General features: G+C 37.4%; 1 protein-coding gene across 1 annotated transcript in view; it reads left to right on the top strand.

The window, feature by feature from the left end:
• Positions 1 to 10,255, top strand: part of Rttn (rotatin) — a 168,854-nt gene extending 158,599 nt beyond the window's left edge. Inside the window, exons 46-49 of the mRNA XM_026388674.2 lie at positions 1,161 to 1,428; positions 7,633 to 7,736; positions 8,852 to 8,921; positions 9,924 to 10,255. Coding sequence (XP_026244459.2) covers positions 1,161 to 1,428; positions 7,633 to 7,736; positions 8,852 to 8,921; positions 9,924 to 10,009 — 528 coding nt within the window. The 3' untranslated portion in view covers positions 10,010 to 10,255. The remainder of the gene's footprint in view (positions 1 to 1,160; positions 1,429 to 7,632; positions 7,737 to 8,851; positions 8,922 to 9,923) is intronic.
• Positions 10,256 to 20,071: the final 9,816 nt, after the last annotated feature.

Below are 20,071 nucleotides of genomic sequence, written 5' to 3' on the forward strand. Positions count from 1 at the left end.
GCTGAGAAATGAGAAATAGGCATGAGTGATGGCAAATGTTATTTAAAATGGGCATGTCATTTTATAGTGTATTTGTTGCTTGGAAAATATTGCTAATATTTTTGCAGCCGATTTTATGTGTATAATCAGGATTCTATTTGTAAAAGTCTGAAGATTAATTTTACAAATCAAAGCTAACGTCTTGATTTAGGAATAGGAGAACCCAAGAGACAAGCTGGAGTAGATTAAACAGGGAGAGATGAGTTACTCTGTGCAGTTATAAGAGTTGAATGAGTGCATTTCACTTCTAAAATGTCCAACCACCTCTGGTTTCAATTTGATATAGATATGGATTTCAATTTGATATAGTACTTTTTATATTTTGTTTGCATATAGATGACTCTAGACAATAATATGTTATCTTTCGAATAGTTCAGAGCTTGGTAGGGTTTTGTGGAAGGGACTTTATTTGAAGGTTGATATAACTCTTACAGTTCAAGTAATAGATCTCTCTCATCTGTAAGTTTAATAGAATGACACATAGCCATGAGAAATTAATTTCTGTAATGATAAGCAAGTGAGATAAATGGAATATAGAATGGAACTATAGACTGAAAAAAAAAGCAAACACTTGTAGCTATAATGATACAAAATACCCCCCTATTACCAGAGTTGTTACAAAATACCCCACTATTACCAGAGTTGTTACAAAATACCCCACTATTACCAGAGTTGTTACAAAATACCCCTCTATTACCAGAGTTCTTAACTAGTTTTCCAGACTTGGGTTTTGTTTCTTTTTCCTCTCCATAGGAAATTTTTTAATGAGTAGCAAAATTGCCAGAAGGCAGGCAGAAAGAGAAAATTCAAGAGGCCTAAAGTAATCCCCAAACTGAATTATCAATCCTGAATAATTGAGTTGACTATAGCTTACTGAATTCCATCATCAGGAGAAAAAAAAATGAGCTGAAATTAAAATTTGAGCACTATTTTGTTCCTCTTACCCTTTTCACTTATACTTGGAAATGATATAGATGAAGTATTTAGACAGTATTGGGAGGAAAGAGAAATTTAGGTTAGAAAAGAGGATACCATAATGCTAGCTAATTGGTCACAAAGGGACTTGGGAAATAATGACAAAGACCCAAGAAGAAAATAATATTCTCTCTGTTTACCCACAGAGTAACTTCTTACAGAACTTTCTGTCTCTAACGTTGCCAAAAGGAGGAAATAAACATCTCAGTAATCTGACCATTCTTTGGTTGAAGTTACTCTTGAATATATCTTTTGGAGAAGATGGGCAGCAAATGATCCTGAGGCTTGATGGCTGTTTAGACTTACTTACTGAGATAAGCAAATACAAGCATAAGAGCAGCCCTTACATACCACTTCTTATTTTTCATAATATTTGCTTCAGCCCTGCAAATAAGCCCAAGATTCTGGCTAATGGTAAGTATTCATATTATATACCACACACACAAACGTGCTTTTATACATGTGGTTATTCTTAGGCTGTTAAAACACAAAATAATTTTATAATTTGCCAGGTATTTATGTTGCAGGGGCTGGGGGAATGAGTCAGGCAAGACTTTGCCTTCTTTGAGCTGCCTGGAGTCTCTGGATGTTAATAAATCACGTTATCCCCATGGACAAACTGGATACAGGAGGACAAACTGTGTGTAGGGGTGCTTGCTGACCTTGGCTCTCCTTGTTCCTGCTGCAAGTCCCCCTCATCGCCTCTCTGTCTTTGAGCAAATACAGCTGTGTCAGGGAAGACTTTGCAGACCCACCAGTTAAAGTTGGACCCTCCCTGCCCCCTGGTCCCTCCCCACCACTCTCTTCCCCTTTCCCTTTGTTTTATTTCTCCATTGCATCAACACTAGGATACACTCTGCATTCCAATGTATATCTATTTATTCCTGGACTCCCCCTGATCCCCAGAACCTGCATCTTGTAGAGTCTAGTCTTTTTTCCTTCCATGTGTTTCATGTAATCTTTTCTCAAAGGCTTTTTTCCATGACACACATTTTTCCAAGTGAATGGAAATAATTCTGCCTATGCTCTGCTTTGTGTACGGTAATGATTCTGTTTTCCTGATAATAATTATTAAATTTCAGGAAATGTATAGAAGCATTTTTAAAGTTCAGTCAGCTTTTAACTCCCCTCATTAACTATTCTTTGATTCTCACTGCTTCTCCACTGACACTGTGCTCTTCGTCGATGGGGAGTGTACATCAGAGGTTGTTTTTATTCTATTCTGCCGTACCTGCTTCAGTCCTCATGTTTGTAAAATGAGGATAACCAGCCCTACCTCTGAGCAACTAAATGGCCCAGGAAACATCTATTGCCATTCTTGAGCCACTGGAGCTACTCAGCAGCATCTCTTATTCTTTTGGGGGATTTTATTATTATTTTTTATTTGTTGTTTTTACATATACATAAGAGTAGAGTGTATTTTGACATATTACACATACATGGAGTATAATTTACTCTTAATTAGGATCCCATTCTTTTGGATCTTATTCTTTATTCACCTTTCTCAGAAGGAATTTTGTCTTTGGTAACTACTTATTACACTTTATGGGAAAAGGAAAGGCTTTAGGGAGCTAAAGGAGAAGTCTGCATTTTCTACTTCTCCATGTCTGTGAATTTATTTTCAGTATTTTCTTGTAGTCAGCAGTGCTTTCCATCCTTCATTAGCTTAAAGCAGATGAATACACTTTTTGTTAAAAGGAGCCTCCCCATATCCCAAATACTTGATCTCAGTGGGCTTTCAAGGAAGCGTTAACATGGGAGACAATAGCTGTGCAGGTTCTGTGTAGAACTGTTTAAGGCGTATCACAGGCTTTGCCCCCTTTTTCCTCATGGGGATCCAGAGTGGAGGTCTTAGCATTATCATCTAGCTTAAAAATCTACCAGGAAAGCAGACATGCCTCTGATCAGTAGAACTCAGACATCTGGTGTAGATGGTTAGGAGTGAAATGTGCATTGGGGCTTGGGCTTGCTGTTAAAAATAGATTCATGGCATTTTTTGTTTCTGGTAATGTCAGGCTAAGCGTCCTTTGAAAATAATAAAAACATGCTAGGTAAGCTTTATTAAAATTCACCACAAAAAAAATAGCTGAAGAGATAGTGGGAAACTTCAGACCAATTTTGATCAAAATCTAATACCCCGAGAAGTAAGAAGTGTATAGAAATTCTTTTGCCCAAGGACAATTGCTAAGAAATGATAGAACAGATGTCAAGACCCTCCAAGGTGGCACTCTCCTGAATGAAGCTAGAACTCAGGAGAACCATTCTCTTAGGAGAAGAGCAAATTAGAGTTGATTTCCTCCTCTAATTCTCATCCAGATGACAGTAAAGAAAGGTGAAAAAAATAAAATAAGATGAAAGTCAGCCTGAGCAACACAAATTCCCTCCCATAGCTCTGCACCCAGGAATGCTTGGGTCTTGACAGCTTGGGCTGAGAACTTGTTTTAAGGTGGTCCCTGAGTGCTTAGGAAAAGCAGAACAAGTTTATACTAGACCTCAAGAAACTTCTACAAATAATTTTTCAAAGCATGAACCAGTACAAAGTTAATCAGGTACATTAGGAAACTTGGCAACAGGAGCTAGAACCAACAGAGGAAAACATGCCAACTTCTCTGCCTGACTTCAAATACTAGGAGTATAAAATATAGTTTTATTTTTTTTAAATTTTTATTGTTAGTTGTTCAAAACATTACATAGTTCTTGACATATCATATTTCACACTTTGATTCAAGTGGGTTATGAACTCCCATTTTTACCCCGTATACAGATTGCAGCATCACATCGGTTACACATCCACTGTTTTACATATTGCTATACTAGTGTCTGTTGTATTCTGCTGCCTTTCCTATCTTCTACTATCCCCCCTCCCCTCCCCTCCCCTCCCCTCTTCTCTCTCTACCCCATCTACTGTAATTCATTTCTCCCCCTTGTTTTTTTTTTCCCCCTTTCCCCTCACTTCCTCTTGTATGTAATTTTGTATAACCATGAGGGTCTCCTTCCATTTCCATGCAATTTCCCTTGGCAACAGGAGCTAGAACCAACAGAGGAAAACATGACAACTTCTCTGCCTGACTTCAAATACTAGGAGTATAAAATATAGTTTTAAAAAATAACTTTAATAATACCATATTTAGATAAGTAAATGACAAGCTTGAAAATGCCTTCAGGGACTGGGAAACTGAAAAATAAGATTTGAAACAAGAACTAAGTAGAATTTCTAGACCTTCACTGAACAGTATGATAACCTGTGAGCCACACGTAGCTACTTCAAATTTAAACTTAAATAAATCAAAATTAAATATTAGGGTTGTCAGTCACAGTAGCTACAGGGCTAGTAAGTATCTTATTAAGCAGCACTGATTGTTATAAATATTATAGGAAGTTGTGTCAGCATTATTCTAGAATTTTAATAGCCAAAATTTTAAAATTAATATGCACATCTGGTATTGATAATATATACAAGTTAGATATAGCAGAGAAGAAAATGTAGGAATTAGAAAGTATATCAGAAAAATAGTATCTAGAATGTAGCAGTGGAAATCTGAGAAGGTGAGAAAGCATTAAAAGAATAAAAGGTAAGTGACAATTACATGAGAGTCTTAACTACATGTTTATTGAAGTCCTAGGGGTAGCAAAAAGATGGGAGAAGGAAATACCTAGAGATAATGATAAAAATTTAAAAACTATTCTAAGACACTACAAAACAGATTCAAGAGACCCAGATAAATCCAAGCAGATGAAATAAAAATAATTTATTCCTAGACATATCAGAGCCAATGTGCAGAAGACCAAAAATGGTGAAATTGACATTTTCTTTGAAAAAAGTAACTTTAGAAAAATTTATTCTAGAAAACCAGAAAGTCCAATAATGGTAAGAGATATTGAATTAGTAAAAAAAATCTAACCATATAAAATCCATTAAAAAAATCTAATTATAGAGAATCCTAGATCTAACTAAGCATGGCGTCAAACTCCTGTGATCGAAGCTACTGGGGAGGATCCCAAATTCAAGGTCAGCGTAGGCAACTTAGTGAAATCCTGTCTCAAAATAAAAATTTAAAAAGGCTGAGGACATAGTTCACTGGTCTCTGGTACTGAAAAAAAAAAAAAATTCTAGATGCAGCTAGCTTCACTAGTAAGTTCTCCTGAAGATCAAAGTAAAAATAATTCCAAACATATGCAGTCTCTTTCAGAGTAGAAAAAGAGGAAATAATTGTTAATTTTTTGAAGTTCCCATAACCTTGTTGGCATAATCTGACAAGGGCACAGATATTCTGGTAAATATTTTAGCTCTTGGAGGGTGAAAGGGGTGGAATATATATTGAATATATATAATTTTATTATATATGTATAAGTGTATAAATTTGACTGGCAAAAAGGATAGATAGCATACCCAGAGAATAACTAAAAAAGTAATACTCTTTATTGTGAATTCTGTATGACCAGTTGATTCTCACAGAATACTTTCATTGTTTTTTCCTGAACTTTTGTATCCATAGCCTTTTTAAGGTAAACATTGTCATGATTTAACAAATGAAACTGCCTCCTAATTTGCTCTTTTCCCCATAAATTTAGTATCATTTAATCTGCTAATAATATACTGCTATAATTACTACTTACCCCTGTGCAGAATATACTCATAAAACTGAAACCTATTAGTTTTACCAGTAATTCACTCTTGATTATAGCATTTGTTGACTTTCATGGTATAAATATCTCACTGTCACTGATTTGAGGCTACCAACATGACAACCCTAAACTTAGAATCATGAAGTCAATTTATGAAGAAAAGTAATAAGTATTTAAAACTCATCATTTCACAATTAACTCTATTTGAGTATTATACTCCTGAGGTTATTTATATATTTAAATGGGAAAAGGAGGAAAAAAGGGAATTTATACTGATTTATTAAACTTAAAAATGTATTATGAGCTTTTTTCTTATACATGTTTTATTTATTTATTTTTAATACTTTTAGTTGTAGATGGACACAATCTCTTTATTTATTTGTATGTGGTGCTGAGGCTTGAACCCAGTGCCTCACATGTGCTAGGCAAGCACTCTACCACTGAGCCACAAACTCAGCCTATATATATATGTGCTTTAAAATGTGGTTTAAAAAAAAGCTGACCTACTATCAGAAAGGGCCATATTAATTCACCACATTAATTGACCTATGTATGTACTTCAGACATTTTAAGAGACGGTAACTAGTTGAAGGAGTTATGATATAAATTTAGATAACAGGGGTCTGTGTTCTGAATGTTTGGTGTAATATGTAAAAACATTGATTGCTGCTACTCATCTAGAACACAAGAAAATCACCCTCCCATCTGCCAGTGTCCTTGCTGGGTAAGAAATATCAGCCATAGCTTCACATGATAAGTTATGCCTGATAATTGTTTATGTGACTAGGTATGGATAGGCCATGATACAGGAAAACTAAAGGGAGCTAGATATTACAGATGAGGTATGCAGGCAGTAGGGGTCAGTGTGGCAGGAAATTGCTGTTCCACATGTACCTCCCACATCACCTTCTCCCTACACAATTTGAGTTCTGGATGGAACAGGTAGCTCTCTTGCTCCTTCCTTCCTTCCTTCCTTCCTTCCTTCCCTTGCTCCCTCCCCCACTCCTTCCCTCCCTTTTTCCTTTTTACCTGTGAAAGATTTAAAAATTCTTAAAATTAAAAAAAATCAAATAGAAGCACTTAAAATTTTTGTTTAATTATGAAATATTTTATTCAGGTAGCCTCTGTAAGGCACTAGCACATGTGGTTGGAGTACATGTCAATAAGCAAACACAAACCTTACCATTGAACAGGTTATTTTAATTAGTTACATTCCTGGTGGGCAGGGATTGGTTAATATTCACATGATGTAGAGAATTTCCAGTAGCAAGTACTTTGGCCTTAAAAATGCAACATGCTAAAATCATACAATTTAGATGGTAAATAATGTGATACAGTTTGGTGATATATAAAAATAAATAATAAAGTAAGTTCAAATATTGTTCTGAAATACCTTGACAATTACCTTAGAAGGGGACTTCTGAATCATCATTTGAAATGAATAGACTGGTACATAATTAGTAAGGCTTCATTTTTGCTCAAGCTGGTTTTGTAAAGTGGACATATCTTGTGTATTAGTATGCAATTTAAATCAGTTTTTCCTCTGATATACACACCCACATAAAATTCCTTTAAAATGTTTAGTTTTTTTTTTTTTTAAATTGTAATCAGTGTAGTATTTCTCAACTATTTTACCTTTAACCCATGATAATGATGTGTTGTGTATTGGACTTTATAATTTTTGATGATGGCTAATATATTTTCCTGTATACTCAAATATTAGCTATCATTGAATAACTCATTCATATAATTCATTATGTACTTATTTGCACTACTGGTGTCCTTAAGTGAATGGCCTCTGTTGAGCTTGGGCCAAGAGATTTGTGCCTGTCATGAAAATAACTGTTTTTGAGTTTGTTTTTTTTCCATAGAGCAAAAGTTGCCACAGTGCTGTGATACCAACTTGGAGAAAGGGGTATCTGATTAATGCAAAATAAGAGTGCATTTAATATCTGGGACTAAACTTTTTTTTTTTAATGTGTTTGTTTTTAGAAAAAGTCATTACCATACTAGCTGCCTGTCTGGAAAGTAAGAATCAAAATGCTCAGAGGATTGCAGCAGCTGCACTTTGGGCTTTGACATATAATTACCAGAAGGTCAGTTTTAAAAATCATCTTATGAATTGGGGGCAAACAGCCAGGCCTGTGAGGGTGCATCCAAGGATATCAGAGGAGTATTAGAAAAGAAAAAAGAAAAAGAAATGAAGGCAAAGACCCATCTTTTCTTTGTTCACTCATTCAGTTAGTAATCCATCAGTTGAAATCTGTATCATTTAATCATCAGGAGGCCCCAGTTCAGAAGAGTATCTTTTAAGTGAATTTCCCTATTAATTTAAGTTGATTTGCCATTGGGTTATAATTTTAATATAGATTATTTCTTCAAAAAGATGTGTCAAGGAAAAGTGCATTGATACAAGGCCAAATAAGTTTTATCCAAATATATGATTCAGTTTTTTATTGTACTTATCATTGCTGAGTTTTTAAAATTAGTTCAATTCTTAAAAGGCCAGTAGAAGGCCTGCCCAGAGAAATGCACAGCACAGTAGGCCCTGTAGCTTCCCATTCTCTGGCATTTGGTCTTCTCTTTTATTGCAGATATCTCACTCCTAAAATACCTGTGAGTATCTAGTGGTAAAATAGTAGCCAGACAACCCTGTGCCTTTAGACAGCCTTCCCAGAATGGTGTTCTCTCAGCCCAGTGTCCCCGACTGTGCCGTGTCCCACCCTGCCTCCAGCACCCCCCCCCCCACCAACGTCAGGGACTCTTGCTGTCCCTCCCACCTGTTGTCCCCTGGACTGCACACAGGATTTGACACTTTGTAACCACCAGTAAATGTTTTTTTGACCAACTGACTGGTAACCTTTGAAATACTCCCATCTAAAATCTGATATTTGAGGGAATATGAATACTGAAACTAAAGGTTAACTGGTTTAAAAAAACAAATTGAGATTAGGGGAGAAGGACAAAAGGAGAAGGTAAGAAGAGTAATTGGACAGCAGATAATGGTTAGGTGAGGTAGGAGGAGGACGAAGGTGTCGGGGGATTACCACAGTAGGATACACTAACTGTATAATTCTGTAGTTACCTTATTGTATTTCATGGTATCTGTTTAACACTGTAGTTATCAGTGGACAGAATCAGTATTGTATTATCCTAATTCTTGACATATGGGAATAAGTCTAATTCATGGGTTGGTCTATATTATCTCCAGGCCAAAACAACTTTGAAAAACCCATCAATAAAAAGAAAAGTAGATGAAGCATATTCCTTAGCAAAGAAAGGTAAGTTTTATAGTTAAACTTGGAAACCACTAAATTAGTTCCCAGGATACTGAAATATTTAGACAAGCCATAGTAAAACAACAGTTTTCTACACCATTACTAAATTTTGCAGAGCTATTTTTTGTCAAAAGCATTAAATGTGCCAATATTTAGTTAGACTTTCATTGTAACATTTTTTTAAAATAGTAAAACATCCTAATAGATGAAGGTTTGAGATATAATAATTTCTTAAAATGTATCTGTGATCTTTCTCCAAGTCAGTTTTTTCCTGGTACTAATTTTCTTTGCCAGTGGCTGCCGCTGGGCTAAAGTGTGCTCTTAGGTGATAAGAACTGGGCCTAATTAGAACTGACCTTGAACAGGAAGCTTTGATTTAAGATCACCAATTTAAATTGCAATCTTCTGAGAATAGATTTCATTGCCCCCATATCCATGTTGCCCTGTGATCTGCATGATAGGAGAGAGTTTTCTTTTCAAAGCACGTTACTCATTTTAAGTGACACCAGTTTTATCCTTTGAACACATTTCAAAACAACTGAGCTATGTCTTTCCTGTACTGTAGTAGTCTGTGGACTATGAATCTGTGTTTTTATATAGTCTGATTCTTTTTAAAATAAGGGGAGCAGTTTTGTTTCCTTTCTAGCTATGCCCATGAATTTCTGAAGAAAACGAATAATTGGGTTACATTAAAGTTTATGCTTTAGGAGAAACAATATATTTTTTAAAAAGTAATGGCATTTATCTAGGATTATAGTTAACGATATCTATTATGGAATTGTATTTTTTAATACTCTTTGGGTAGACCATTAATAAAAAAAATATAAATTCTGTGACTTATTAATTTTTAAATGTAAAATATTCTTATAATTCTAGTACATCAAGAACTAACATTTTTGTAAGTAAATATGATTCATGTTTCTGGAAGAGTATCTACCCCTTGAGTATAGATAGAACTAAATTGAATAAACTAGTATTTCTAGACTCTTAATTTTTTTCTCTCAGCTTTCTCAAACCCAGAAGAAAGCCCTCTAAATGCCTACCATTTGAAATGTCTTGAAAACCTTGTGCAGCTGCTCAGCTCTTCCTGAGTGCCATGAGATGCTCCCCCCTGAACCTGACAGCCACCAGCGGAGAGCCGAGCCCTAGGCTGGCTTAGTGTGGAGCTGCTACCTGACGCCGTACCAACTCTGCAGAGTGCCGATGCCCTCCTTGCCTTAGGAAAAATAGGGCTGGTGACACTGAAAGAAGGAGAATTGGTGACATCATGACTCTGTGTGTGGCCATTTTCTAGAAGTAATAATAGTGGACAAGAAATGATGGGGAAACACAGAATGTTCTGGCAACATAAACATTTGTATCCCTTTCTATGCAATTTTCTTTGTAAAAATCCTATTTAACAGTTATTTAATAAAACAAAATGTTTTAAGAAATTGAAAATTGACTGTCATTTCTAGTTACAAAATTTTGTCAGTTCCAGGAATATTAATTTTAGCAATTAAAAGGAGGTATTATGTTGTGGTTTGTCTGTCTGTATGTTCGTTCTTTTTTTTTTTTCCTTTCTTTCTAAAAATTTTGATCTGAAATTTGGCTTGAAATTTATCAATACAAAGTCTCACTTTCAAATTTTTGTATTTTCCAGAGCAAACATACTGGTGAAACATGTGTATGTGTACATGTGTGTAATTTTGTAGCTTCCTTGTGCAATTTTTAGGAATATTAATTTCCTTCTAAGGGATATGTAAATCAATTATAATTTTCACTTTTTGACTTCTGAAAGGCTGTGTGATAAAGAGGGGAGAAATATATTGGGGTCTTATGGGCATGGGTTCAAATTCTACCTCAACCCCAAATATCAAGAAGAACAAGTCATAGTGTAGGAAGAGCAAGATCTGTTCATTAGCTGATTTATTCATACATCAGCGTATACTTGCCTTATCGCCTGTTTGAAAGCAGAAATAATTATAATTGTTTCCCCTAAAAATTTCTGATGGTGCCCAAGGGGGATTTGTAACCCAAGGGAACCACTTAGAGACATTGCCTGCTGCAGTTCAGGATGGCTGCAGACATGGGAGGGGAGGGGTGATCCATCAGAAAATCCTGCACTTGGTCTGTCGTATTCAGGAATGTTAACCTTAACCATGCAGAGGTCTAGGCTCTTGGACAGCCATCCTGCCGTAGTGGTCTCTTGAACTTGCATCCATTTAGCCAGGAGGGCAGGTGTTAACACAGAAGGCCCCACTAGCCAGCAGCTGCCATGCTTCTACACTGGGGACTATCACCAGCAGAATCCTTGGGATGCCAGATGGAATGCACGTCCTTGTGCCCACTGAAACAGGTCTACTCTGTGTCCAAGAATTATGATAAATTCCTCAGGTTATGTCCACTGCAATTTGAGAACCACTGACTAATACCCCCGATTTTATACAAAACTGACTAGGACATGAAAATGACTTGTTATCCTTAACTAACTGCTTAATGATGAAATTGGGACCCGAATGACTATCCAGTATTCCTTTACACACACCCCAATTTATGCTAGGATCTAAAAGACAGGTAGTGACTACTTCATACCTCATGGTGTCCAGTTTTACCATTTCTAACACTGTGGTTGGGTGAGCTGGTGTGTATATAGGTGCCTTGTAAGCACAGCCTGTGTCTTGTTCACTGCAAACACTGATACTAAAGCTTCTCTATTTAAGACCTTCAGTAGGTGGGGGAGGAAACAGGCATTGGTTTTGAAAATAGGATATGAGAATGAAGTAAAAAGTGGAATTTTACCTATTTAACTCCAGATTGGCAACCTTTTGCAGTATTAAATGATCACATCTATGATAATGTTCCCTGATTAGTCTTTGTGGCTACAGCTTGTGCCCAATTCCTGAAGTTGCTCAAGTCTCAAAGCTGCTTCTTTATTATTCTGTTTTTTTTTAATTTTAATTTTCATAGGTGCATAATATACATAATAATGGGATTCATTATTACTTACTTGCACATGCATACAATAGAACAATATAATTTGGTCAGTTTCGTTCCTCAGTATCACCCCTTTCTTTTCCCTCCTTCCTTTCCCTGGTCTTATTCCTCTAATCTACTGGCTTCTCTTCGCTTTTCATGAATCTGCCCCTCTGTTTTTTACTTTTTTCTCTCTGGCTTCCACATATGAGAGAAAGCATATGACCCTTGACTTTTTGAGTCTGGTTTATTTAACTTAACATAATGCTCTCAAGTTCTATTCTTTTCCTGTGACATCATTTTATTCTTATATCTGAGTAAAACTATTGTATGTCTATGCTACATTTTCTTTTTTAAATTTTTTTAATTTTTTGTTATTTTTTATTGTTAGTTGTTCAAAACATTACAAAGCTCTTGACATATCATATTTCATACATTTGATTCAAGTGGATTATGACCTCCCAGTGCCACATTTTCTTTATCCTTACATCAGTCAATGGACACCTAGACCGGTTCCATAGTTTGGCTATTGTGAATTGTGCTGCTACTAAAATGGGGTATACACATATTATTGTAGTATACTGATTTTAATCCTTTAGGATAAACACTGAGGAGTGGTTTAGCTATGTCACATAGTAGTTCCATTCCTAGACTTTTCAGGAACCTCCATACTGTTTCATAGTGGTGGTTCAGATTTACAGTCGTACCAATCTCTAGCATTTATTATTTGTATTTTTGGTGACTGCCATTCTAACTGGAAATGAAATCTCAGTGTAGTTTTGATTTGCATAGTTTCAATCTTCTACATATATGACACATAGCACCATTTGTTAAAACGACTATCTTTTCTCCAATATGTTTTTGGCATCATTGATAAGATCAGATGGCTCTATCTACATGGATTTGTCTGTGTCTTCTTTTGTGTCCCATTGGTCAATGTGTCTGTTTTTATACCAGTGCCATTTAGTTTTTGATGCTGTAGCATATTTTGAAGGTAGGTATTGTGATGCCTCCAACACTGGTTTTGTTTTGTTTTCTTAGAATTTCATTTTTAGAATTGGCTATTTGACTTTTTAATTTTTCCATATGACTTTTAGGACTGCTTTTTCTGGTTCTGTGAGGAATGCCATTGGTATTTTGATGGGGTATTTAATAATATGGTAACCATATTATTAATTCTGCCTATCCATGAACATAGTAGTCTTTCCATCTTCTGTCATTTTCAATTTTTTTTCAGTGTTCTATAATTTTTATTGTAGAGGTCTTTTACCTTCTTGGTTAGATTTATTCCTAGGTATTTTATTTTTCCCAATCTGCTTCTTGACCCATGATGATATATTCTTCAGATTTGGCAGAATAATGGTTAAAGTAATGATTACCATCCCTGGCTATGGCCATCTCTTCTTGTAGTTTTATCAATAAGTGAGACAGCTTGAGAGAGTGGTTAACAGCAGAGGGCTCTGGAGTTGTGTGGAGCTATGATTATCTCTGGTCCCACCACTGCAACCTCTGGGGTTGAGTATGCTTGAGTGTTTTTTCAGAAAAGGATACTTACCCTGTAAAGTTGGTGAAGAAGACAGAGTGCTTAGTACAGTGCCTAGTGTGTGGTTGATTATCCCTTGGATGTTACCAGTGATTAATTATTATAAAATTTTCAAACAATCATGTATCTTAAAGAATTAAATGTTCATTCCTTGCAAACTTTCTGTCCTTTTGAGGAGCCGAATATGCTGAGAAGTAACTCATGCTGTCAAACTAGTTTCCAACCTTCCAGAGATTGATAGTTTCTATTGGAGGTCCATGGTCCTGTGGCCACACAGCAAGTCATTGAGAACCTGCATCTTACAAGGCTTTGCTTCCATGCATTAAGTATGCTTCGGTGATTTGATGTGTTTCATTCTGTTTGTCGGGTTGTTTTGATTGTATTTCAGTTGATGAAATATTGCTTTCTCCATTTGATTTATAAAAATGGAACATTCAAGAGAAAAATCTTAAAGAAGCCACTTTCTTCTTTCCACCTGTTGTACTGTGATCCAAAGAGTATGGGGATTCAGTCATAAGATACTATTGTTTCTGTGAATTAAAGAAACTTGGTATAGAGGAATTCAGTTTGTTCTTCCTAAAAGTTATCTCTCCTAGGAAATTTCTCCCACAATTGAAGTGATAAATCATGTGGGACTGAGTGAGTGTGCTGAGCCTTGAGGCTCAGGATGTACAGAAGACTCTGCCAACACCCCAGGAATTCTGAGGTTTGGCAGCCACATTTGCAAGCAGCTCAGTGTGATCCTGTTTTAAATGTTCCCAACAACATTTATCTTTGTGTTTCATTTGCTCCTTCTGCATCTGAAAATCTGTTTCAGAAAAAAGAAAATCTGCTGTTTTAGAACAGTGTTCACAAAACATCCTTATGGTAACATTCAGTGAATTTCTTTTTAATTTTGCTTGAGAGCCAAGTGAAAAAAAATTGGGAAGGTCGGGGGGGAAGTGTGTAACATAAGTCCAAGGTCAAGAATTTTCATGCATTTCTTCTTTTTCAATAACTCCTTTACCTGATTTCTCTCTGCCAGTGGGCATGACTTTGGAGTGTGAGTCCCATTTAGATTCATCTGGGCAGTGAGCCTCGGCATTCTGGCAGCAGATTGCTTGCAATTTGGTGTCGATTTTGAATACATTATTTATTTAAATTCTTTATTAGAACATTCTTCCTTTGGCTTACTACAGAAAGATTGTAAAATGGAGACTTATTACTATTTTTTGGTCACAATCTTAAAAAATGCATTGGGAAGAACTAGTTGATGGTCATGATACCTGGTTTAAAGCTGCCTTTGATGTCTGTCAGAAAAAGCCATGATTTCATGGAGTTGAGAGTCCAAAATAATAATACTTTCAGTAGGAGAGGAGTTCCTTTTTTGTTTTGCTTTGCTTTTTGGATGGTTGTGGTGGCAATGGTGGTTTTCCACATCCTGGAAACTCATAGGTGTTTTGTCCATAGCTAAGTGTCCTCAGGGACCCCAGTGCCTGCCTATCTATCTATTTATCTATCTACTTTCTCATATTTATACACTTCCTTCAGTAAGATACCTCATGAGTATTAGGAAGCAGAAAGGGTCCCCTAGCTGTGTGTTTTCTTTTTAAGGAGCCTTCCCAAAAGACCATCTCAACAGCTTGCACACACATTTTGTTGGACAGAACGTAGCACATGGTCATTGACTGTTGCAAGGCTAAGAATTGTAGTCACTTACCTAGGCACACTGTCGCATCCAGTAGCACAGGTCTCTGCTAGTAGAGAAGGGGAGCTGGGGTTTGGTTAAGCACCCACCAGATTCAGCCATGCAGGTCAGTGCTCTGATTTAGTTTAAAAGAAAGACATGATGTTATTAGGGGCAAAGATGTCATCCTCCTAAAGAAAAAATAAGAAAGGTTAGACATTTATTCAGTCTATCCAACCTGTATTTAGACTTTGTGATTACTTCCAATTCCAGAGCAACAAATGTTAGTTAGTATGAGATTGTCCAGCAAGGTGACTTTTCAATGACTTTTCTCCGATACCCTATGTGAGGTTTATCCCTGTGAAGTGGAAGCACCAGCGGTAGGGGTCTACTTACGTCATGAAGAAATGAGGCTGAGCAGACAGGGTAGTCAGTCTGAAAAAACTCCCAGCATTCTCAAAGATAGAAATTTAAAATTGATTGATTAAAAACAAAATTACTTCAAAATTTTAGAAATATGCATATCTAGTATTTTCTTTTAAATATGTAAATGTGTAGTCATTCTCCAATTTCTTGATTAAGGGCTGAGGCCTTGAATGCATTTCATTTTGTGGGGGAGTGTCATAAATCACACTAAATGATTTTTTCTAGTTTCAGTTTCTGGAAGTAGAGCAAAACCAATGCACTTACTAAGCAATCCAAAGTAAATTCTTCCAGATTTGCTTTTTTTTCCTCACCATTTTCTCTAGAAAATCTTCCAGATCTCTGCCATTTTTTATCTTTTTTTTTTTTTTTTGGTAGTTACCTCTCTACACCAAATCCCAGTTATTTGTAAGTGACACCTTATTACCCATTCTTTGCCAAACATTCAACTTTGTTCTTACAGAAACCATTACTTTTTGTCTCACACTGTCATTAATATTCAACCAGTTCTGTCATTGCAGTAGCAGGTCTAAGTAGTATAAGTGATTTAGGAGCACGTTCAGCCAAGACTTGGTAGGCATGAAGCTCACCTAGCAGAAGGCCGGTGGTCCCTGAATCCAGCTCTCCTCGTTCCCACATCCATGTGCTCTGGCATTGGCCGTTGTATTTTCTAGCAGAGAAGGCAAAGAATTGTCTAGTCCTAACCAATCCATCCTATGACAGTCATCAGTCAGGAGAGGCTACACTGCTTGCTGTATGAGCTTTCAAGTTTTCTTGAGTTTCTTGTCTTTTGCTTCTTTCTGTGGTTTTCCCCGCCAGGCTCTCTGCGATTAGAACAAAGATTGTCTGAGAAAATGTGTGCCTGCCAGAGGTTATTCTGAATTCACCTTTTATGCTAATGCCCTCTCAAGTTCTTGAGCCTGCTTATCCAGGCCTCTTCTCAGACCTCTTGACTTAATTCACCTTATTCCCCACCCTCCTCCACATTTTCATTTCTGCCTATTGTAAAAGGCCAATGAAAGGTGACCTCGTCCAGGAAGCTACTTGGGATTTCCCAGCCAGGAGGCTCTTTTTTGCTGTCTTCTTTGCTCTTTCGGATATTGGCTGCTTTGTTTTTAACTCTCGTGTCACTTAGCCTTTTTCTCCTGTGTCATGTTGATCTGGATACACTCTTCCCACGTCTCCTAAAGGTCTGACATTTGATAGAGTTTGCAGCTTCCTGCCTCTCAGACCCTGCACAGAGCACATGCTCATATGTTGATTTGAATGAATGTGAAAAATACTTCATTAGTAAAAGCTATATAATTTCATAATGTAAGTTAGACTCAAAACTTTATTGAATTTGTCAAAACATACAGAACCATAATTGTTTCTTTTGTAGATTTGGACTAGATTTTTGTTACATTCTAAAAGGGGGAGTCCTGTTTAATAAAATCACCTGAATTTTATGATTTTTTGTGTTGTTATTCTCTAGAGAAAGAGAACAATAAAGCTTGATATTTTAGCTATGATTTATAATCAGCACCAACAAGAAGCTGATATGCCAATCTAAGCTTTCAGGATCTGTTGCAAAGTAGGAGTCTTAGTTGAGATATTCTTTTTTTGAAGAAGAGTGTTGGTATGTGCTTTTAAAAAGCTTGAATGGTGAATTCTGAAAAATGTGTTAGCTACTACTACAGCAGAGTGAAAAAGCATAGGCCAGTTTGCATAACCCAATTAAGTGGAAATCAAAAGTGAATAGAACCTGTTGTCGTCTTCTGCCTCCTGCTTCTTAATGTGCACCCTTGGCAGCGAGACTCCCAAGGAACATGAATTTGAATAAGCAAATGTGGCTGTTTTCTTTGCACAGAGAGAAGGAAGCAGTGGTCAAGACTGAAAGAAAATAGTGCAACTTAAAACTAGTGAAACTCTATAATTGTATCACTTCAAATTTTTCATTCTTCTTTCTTAGCAGCCACTGGTAACACACAGCTCCACCTGGAAGATACTCTCTCTCCTTTTTGGCAAGTTTTTGACCCAAATGGGGAAGCTCTCTGAATGCACATAGGCTAGTTCACAAGTAGTACATCCAAACCTGCACTGCATTAGCTGTGTATGATTTTAGGATGTGAAGTGCCTAAGTGTCTGGGGCTGGGTTACAGTTGGATCTGGGATGTTTCCCAGAAGCTCCTGTGCTGAAAGCTTGGTTCCCACCTGATAGTGCTTGTTGGAAGGCACTGGAGACTTTTTAGGAGGGTGAAGCCTGCTTGGAGGTAGTAGGTCACTGGGGACATGCCTTGAAAGGTGTATCTTGTCTCTAGCCCCTTCTTTCCTCACCCTTCCTGTCCCGCCCCCTGCTTCCTGGCTGCCATGAGGTAAGCATCTAAGCATCTCTGCTCCACCGTGCCCTCTTGGCCATGATGTTCTGCCTTGCCTGAGGCACAGAGCAATGGGGCCAAATGGCCATAGACTGAAACTCTGAAACTGTGGACTAAAATAAGTCTTTCCTCCTTTAGTCGATTTTCTCAGATATTTTGCCACAGTGATAGAATACTAACAGGCTAGTACCGACCAAGACACGGAACTAACAGGTCTGCTGATCCTTCTCCTAAAATTCACTTCTAGAATGTGTCAGTCCTTTAGAGAAACTAAGGTAGAAATTGATTAAGAAGCAAAGAGAGCTTATTGGGGCTGATCAGAGTTGCAGCTTGGGAGACAAAGTTTAGGCGGGCTGAACATGTGCTTGAGGGCCTTATAGATTCCAAATGAGTTTAAAGGCCTGTGGCGGGGAGCGGGGGTTACATCATTCATTTGTCAAGAATTTATTTGGGTGCAGGCAGAATAGCACACTGTTTATAAGAAGAGCATTGGGTAACTTAAGGAATATACATAAAGCAGTTCTCAAAAAGGGAGGGAGGAGATAAAAGCACACAAATTCTTGGGAAAGGAAGAGAGCTGAGGGGGTAGGAGTTACCTGGTGGCTCTCTATAGGATTGGAAGGTTCCATCGTAATGAAAACTGTAGGTCTCAGCATGTAAACGACGGCATGTAGCAAGTTTTGCCCTGGAGGGGCTTTAGTATGTGTTAGAAACACCACATACAGCTGCGGAGATCAGGAGCTTATTTGCAGGTAGTTGTAACTAAAGCCTGGTCTCTCATGACCTCGCCACCTCGCTACCTCAATTTGCCTTTATCTGTTTGAGTTTAATATTTCCACAGATGGAAAGAGAGAATGGTGACAGACCACCCGAGTCACAGGGGAGCTGTTGGAATTGGTGTGTTGCGGATGTGGGGTGTATGGTTGCCATCTCTCCTACATGTGAGATACACTCACCCCCGTCCGAGGACCTCCAAAGTTCAGGAGCACAAGACAGCCAGGAAAGACCCTGTGAGGGAGGACAGGTAGGGGTCTGCTCTTGCTTCTCTCCACCAGTGCCCCAGGAGAACAGTGCCTTCCACTGGCAATTGTGATCTGTTCCCGGGATGCTCAGGAGCAGACTTCTGCAGCAACACAGAGCCCTGTGCTTGTGAGGAGCTGAGCACATGGACAGTCTCGTTGGTCTCTACCAGCTCCTCTGCTCTTGGCATGTAGACCCCTGGTCCCAGGCTGCACAGTTCCCAAGGGTCCCAGGCCCAGGTTCTGCAGTTCCCAACTGTCTCTTCAAGTGCTTCCCACCAAGGGAGCTAAGACTAAGGCCTGGCTGGGAAAGGCAATGCTTGTGAAATGAGAAGTGCCTGGCTGATTGATTGGTGCATAAACTGTCAGTGTAGGCTTGTTCACCACCACTTCCTGCTGCTTGGTCTGTCTGCAGCTCTGTGAGCTAGGCCAAGAGTATTTGCTGGATACTTCAGGATCAATGAGCTCATTGGCCAAAATAACAAGACATCTGAGGAGTGCATTTCAAGGGGAAAGCAACATGCTGGGATGCATATTCCAAAAGAAATAGATATGTTAGAACAGATGAAGCAAGGACTTAAAATCAGTCACTGAAAGAGATGAGGGAATAAATGAAAAATATAAACCCCAAACAAAAAATAAATAAAAAGAAAACAACACCATGTGCAACAAATATAAAGGTTGAAATACTGCAATAGGTGGAACAAAGAGCAGGATGATACAGCTAAGTTATGAATTTGTGAATTAGAAAACAAGATGGAGGAAACTTCTGAGAATTAAACATGTACTGCATAAAAAAAATGCCTGTCAGTAAAGGAATTGATGAATAAACTGTGGTATGTTTAAGCAATGAGATATTGCTCAATAATAGAAAAAAACAAAGTGTTGGTAGGTATATCATGGGCAAATACCAAAAACATTCATTTAGCAAAAGAGGACTGGCCAGAAAGAGTTTATACTGATGATTCCTCTTTTACAATTTCAATAAAGGGCAAAAGTAATCCCTGGTAAAAAGAGGTCATAATAATGATATATTATTGGTGGGGTGTAACAGGAAAGGACACAGTGACAACAGGGTCTTCATTTGATCTATAATAGTCTACAATTTGTTCCAGGGTCTGGTAACAGGTGTATACATAAGTAAAAAGCCTTAAAATTGAACATGTATTTACATGTATATTCTAGTTTAA

The sequence above is a fragment of the Urocitellus parryii genome, chromosome 13, assembly GCF_045843805.1.
Source record: "Urocitellus parryii isolate mUroPar1 chromosome 13, mUroPar1.hap1, whole genome shotgun sequence".
Taxonomy (NCBI): domain Eukaryota; kingdom Metazoa; phylum Chordata; class Mammalia; order Rodentia; family Sciuridae; genus Urocitellus; species Urocitellus parryii.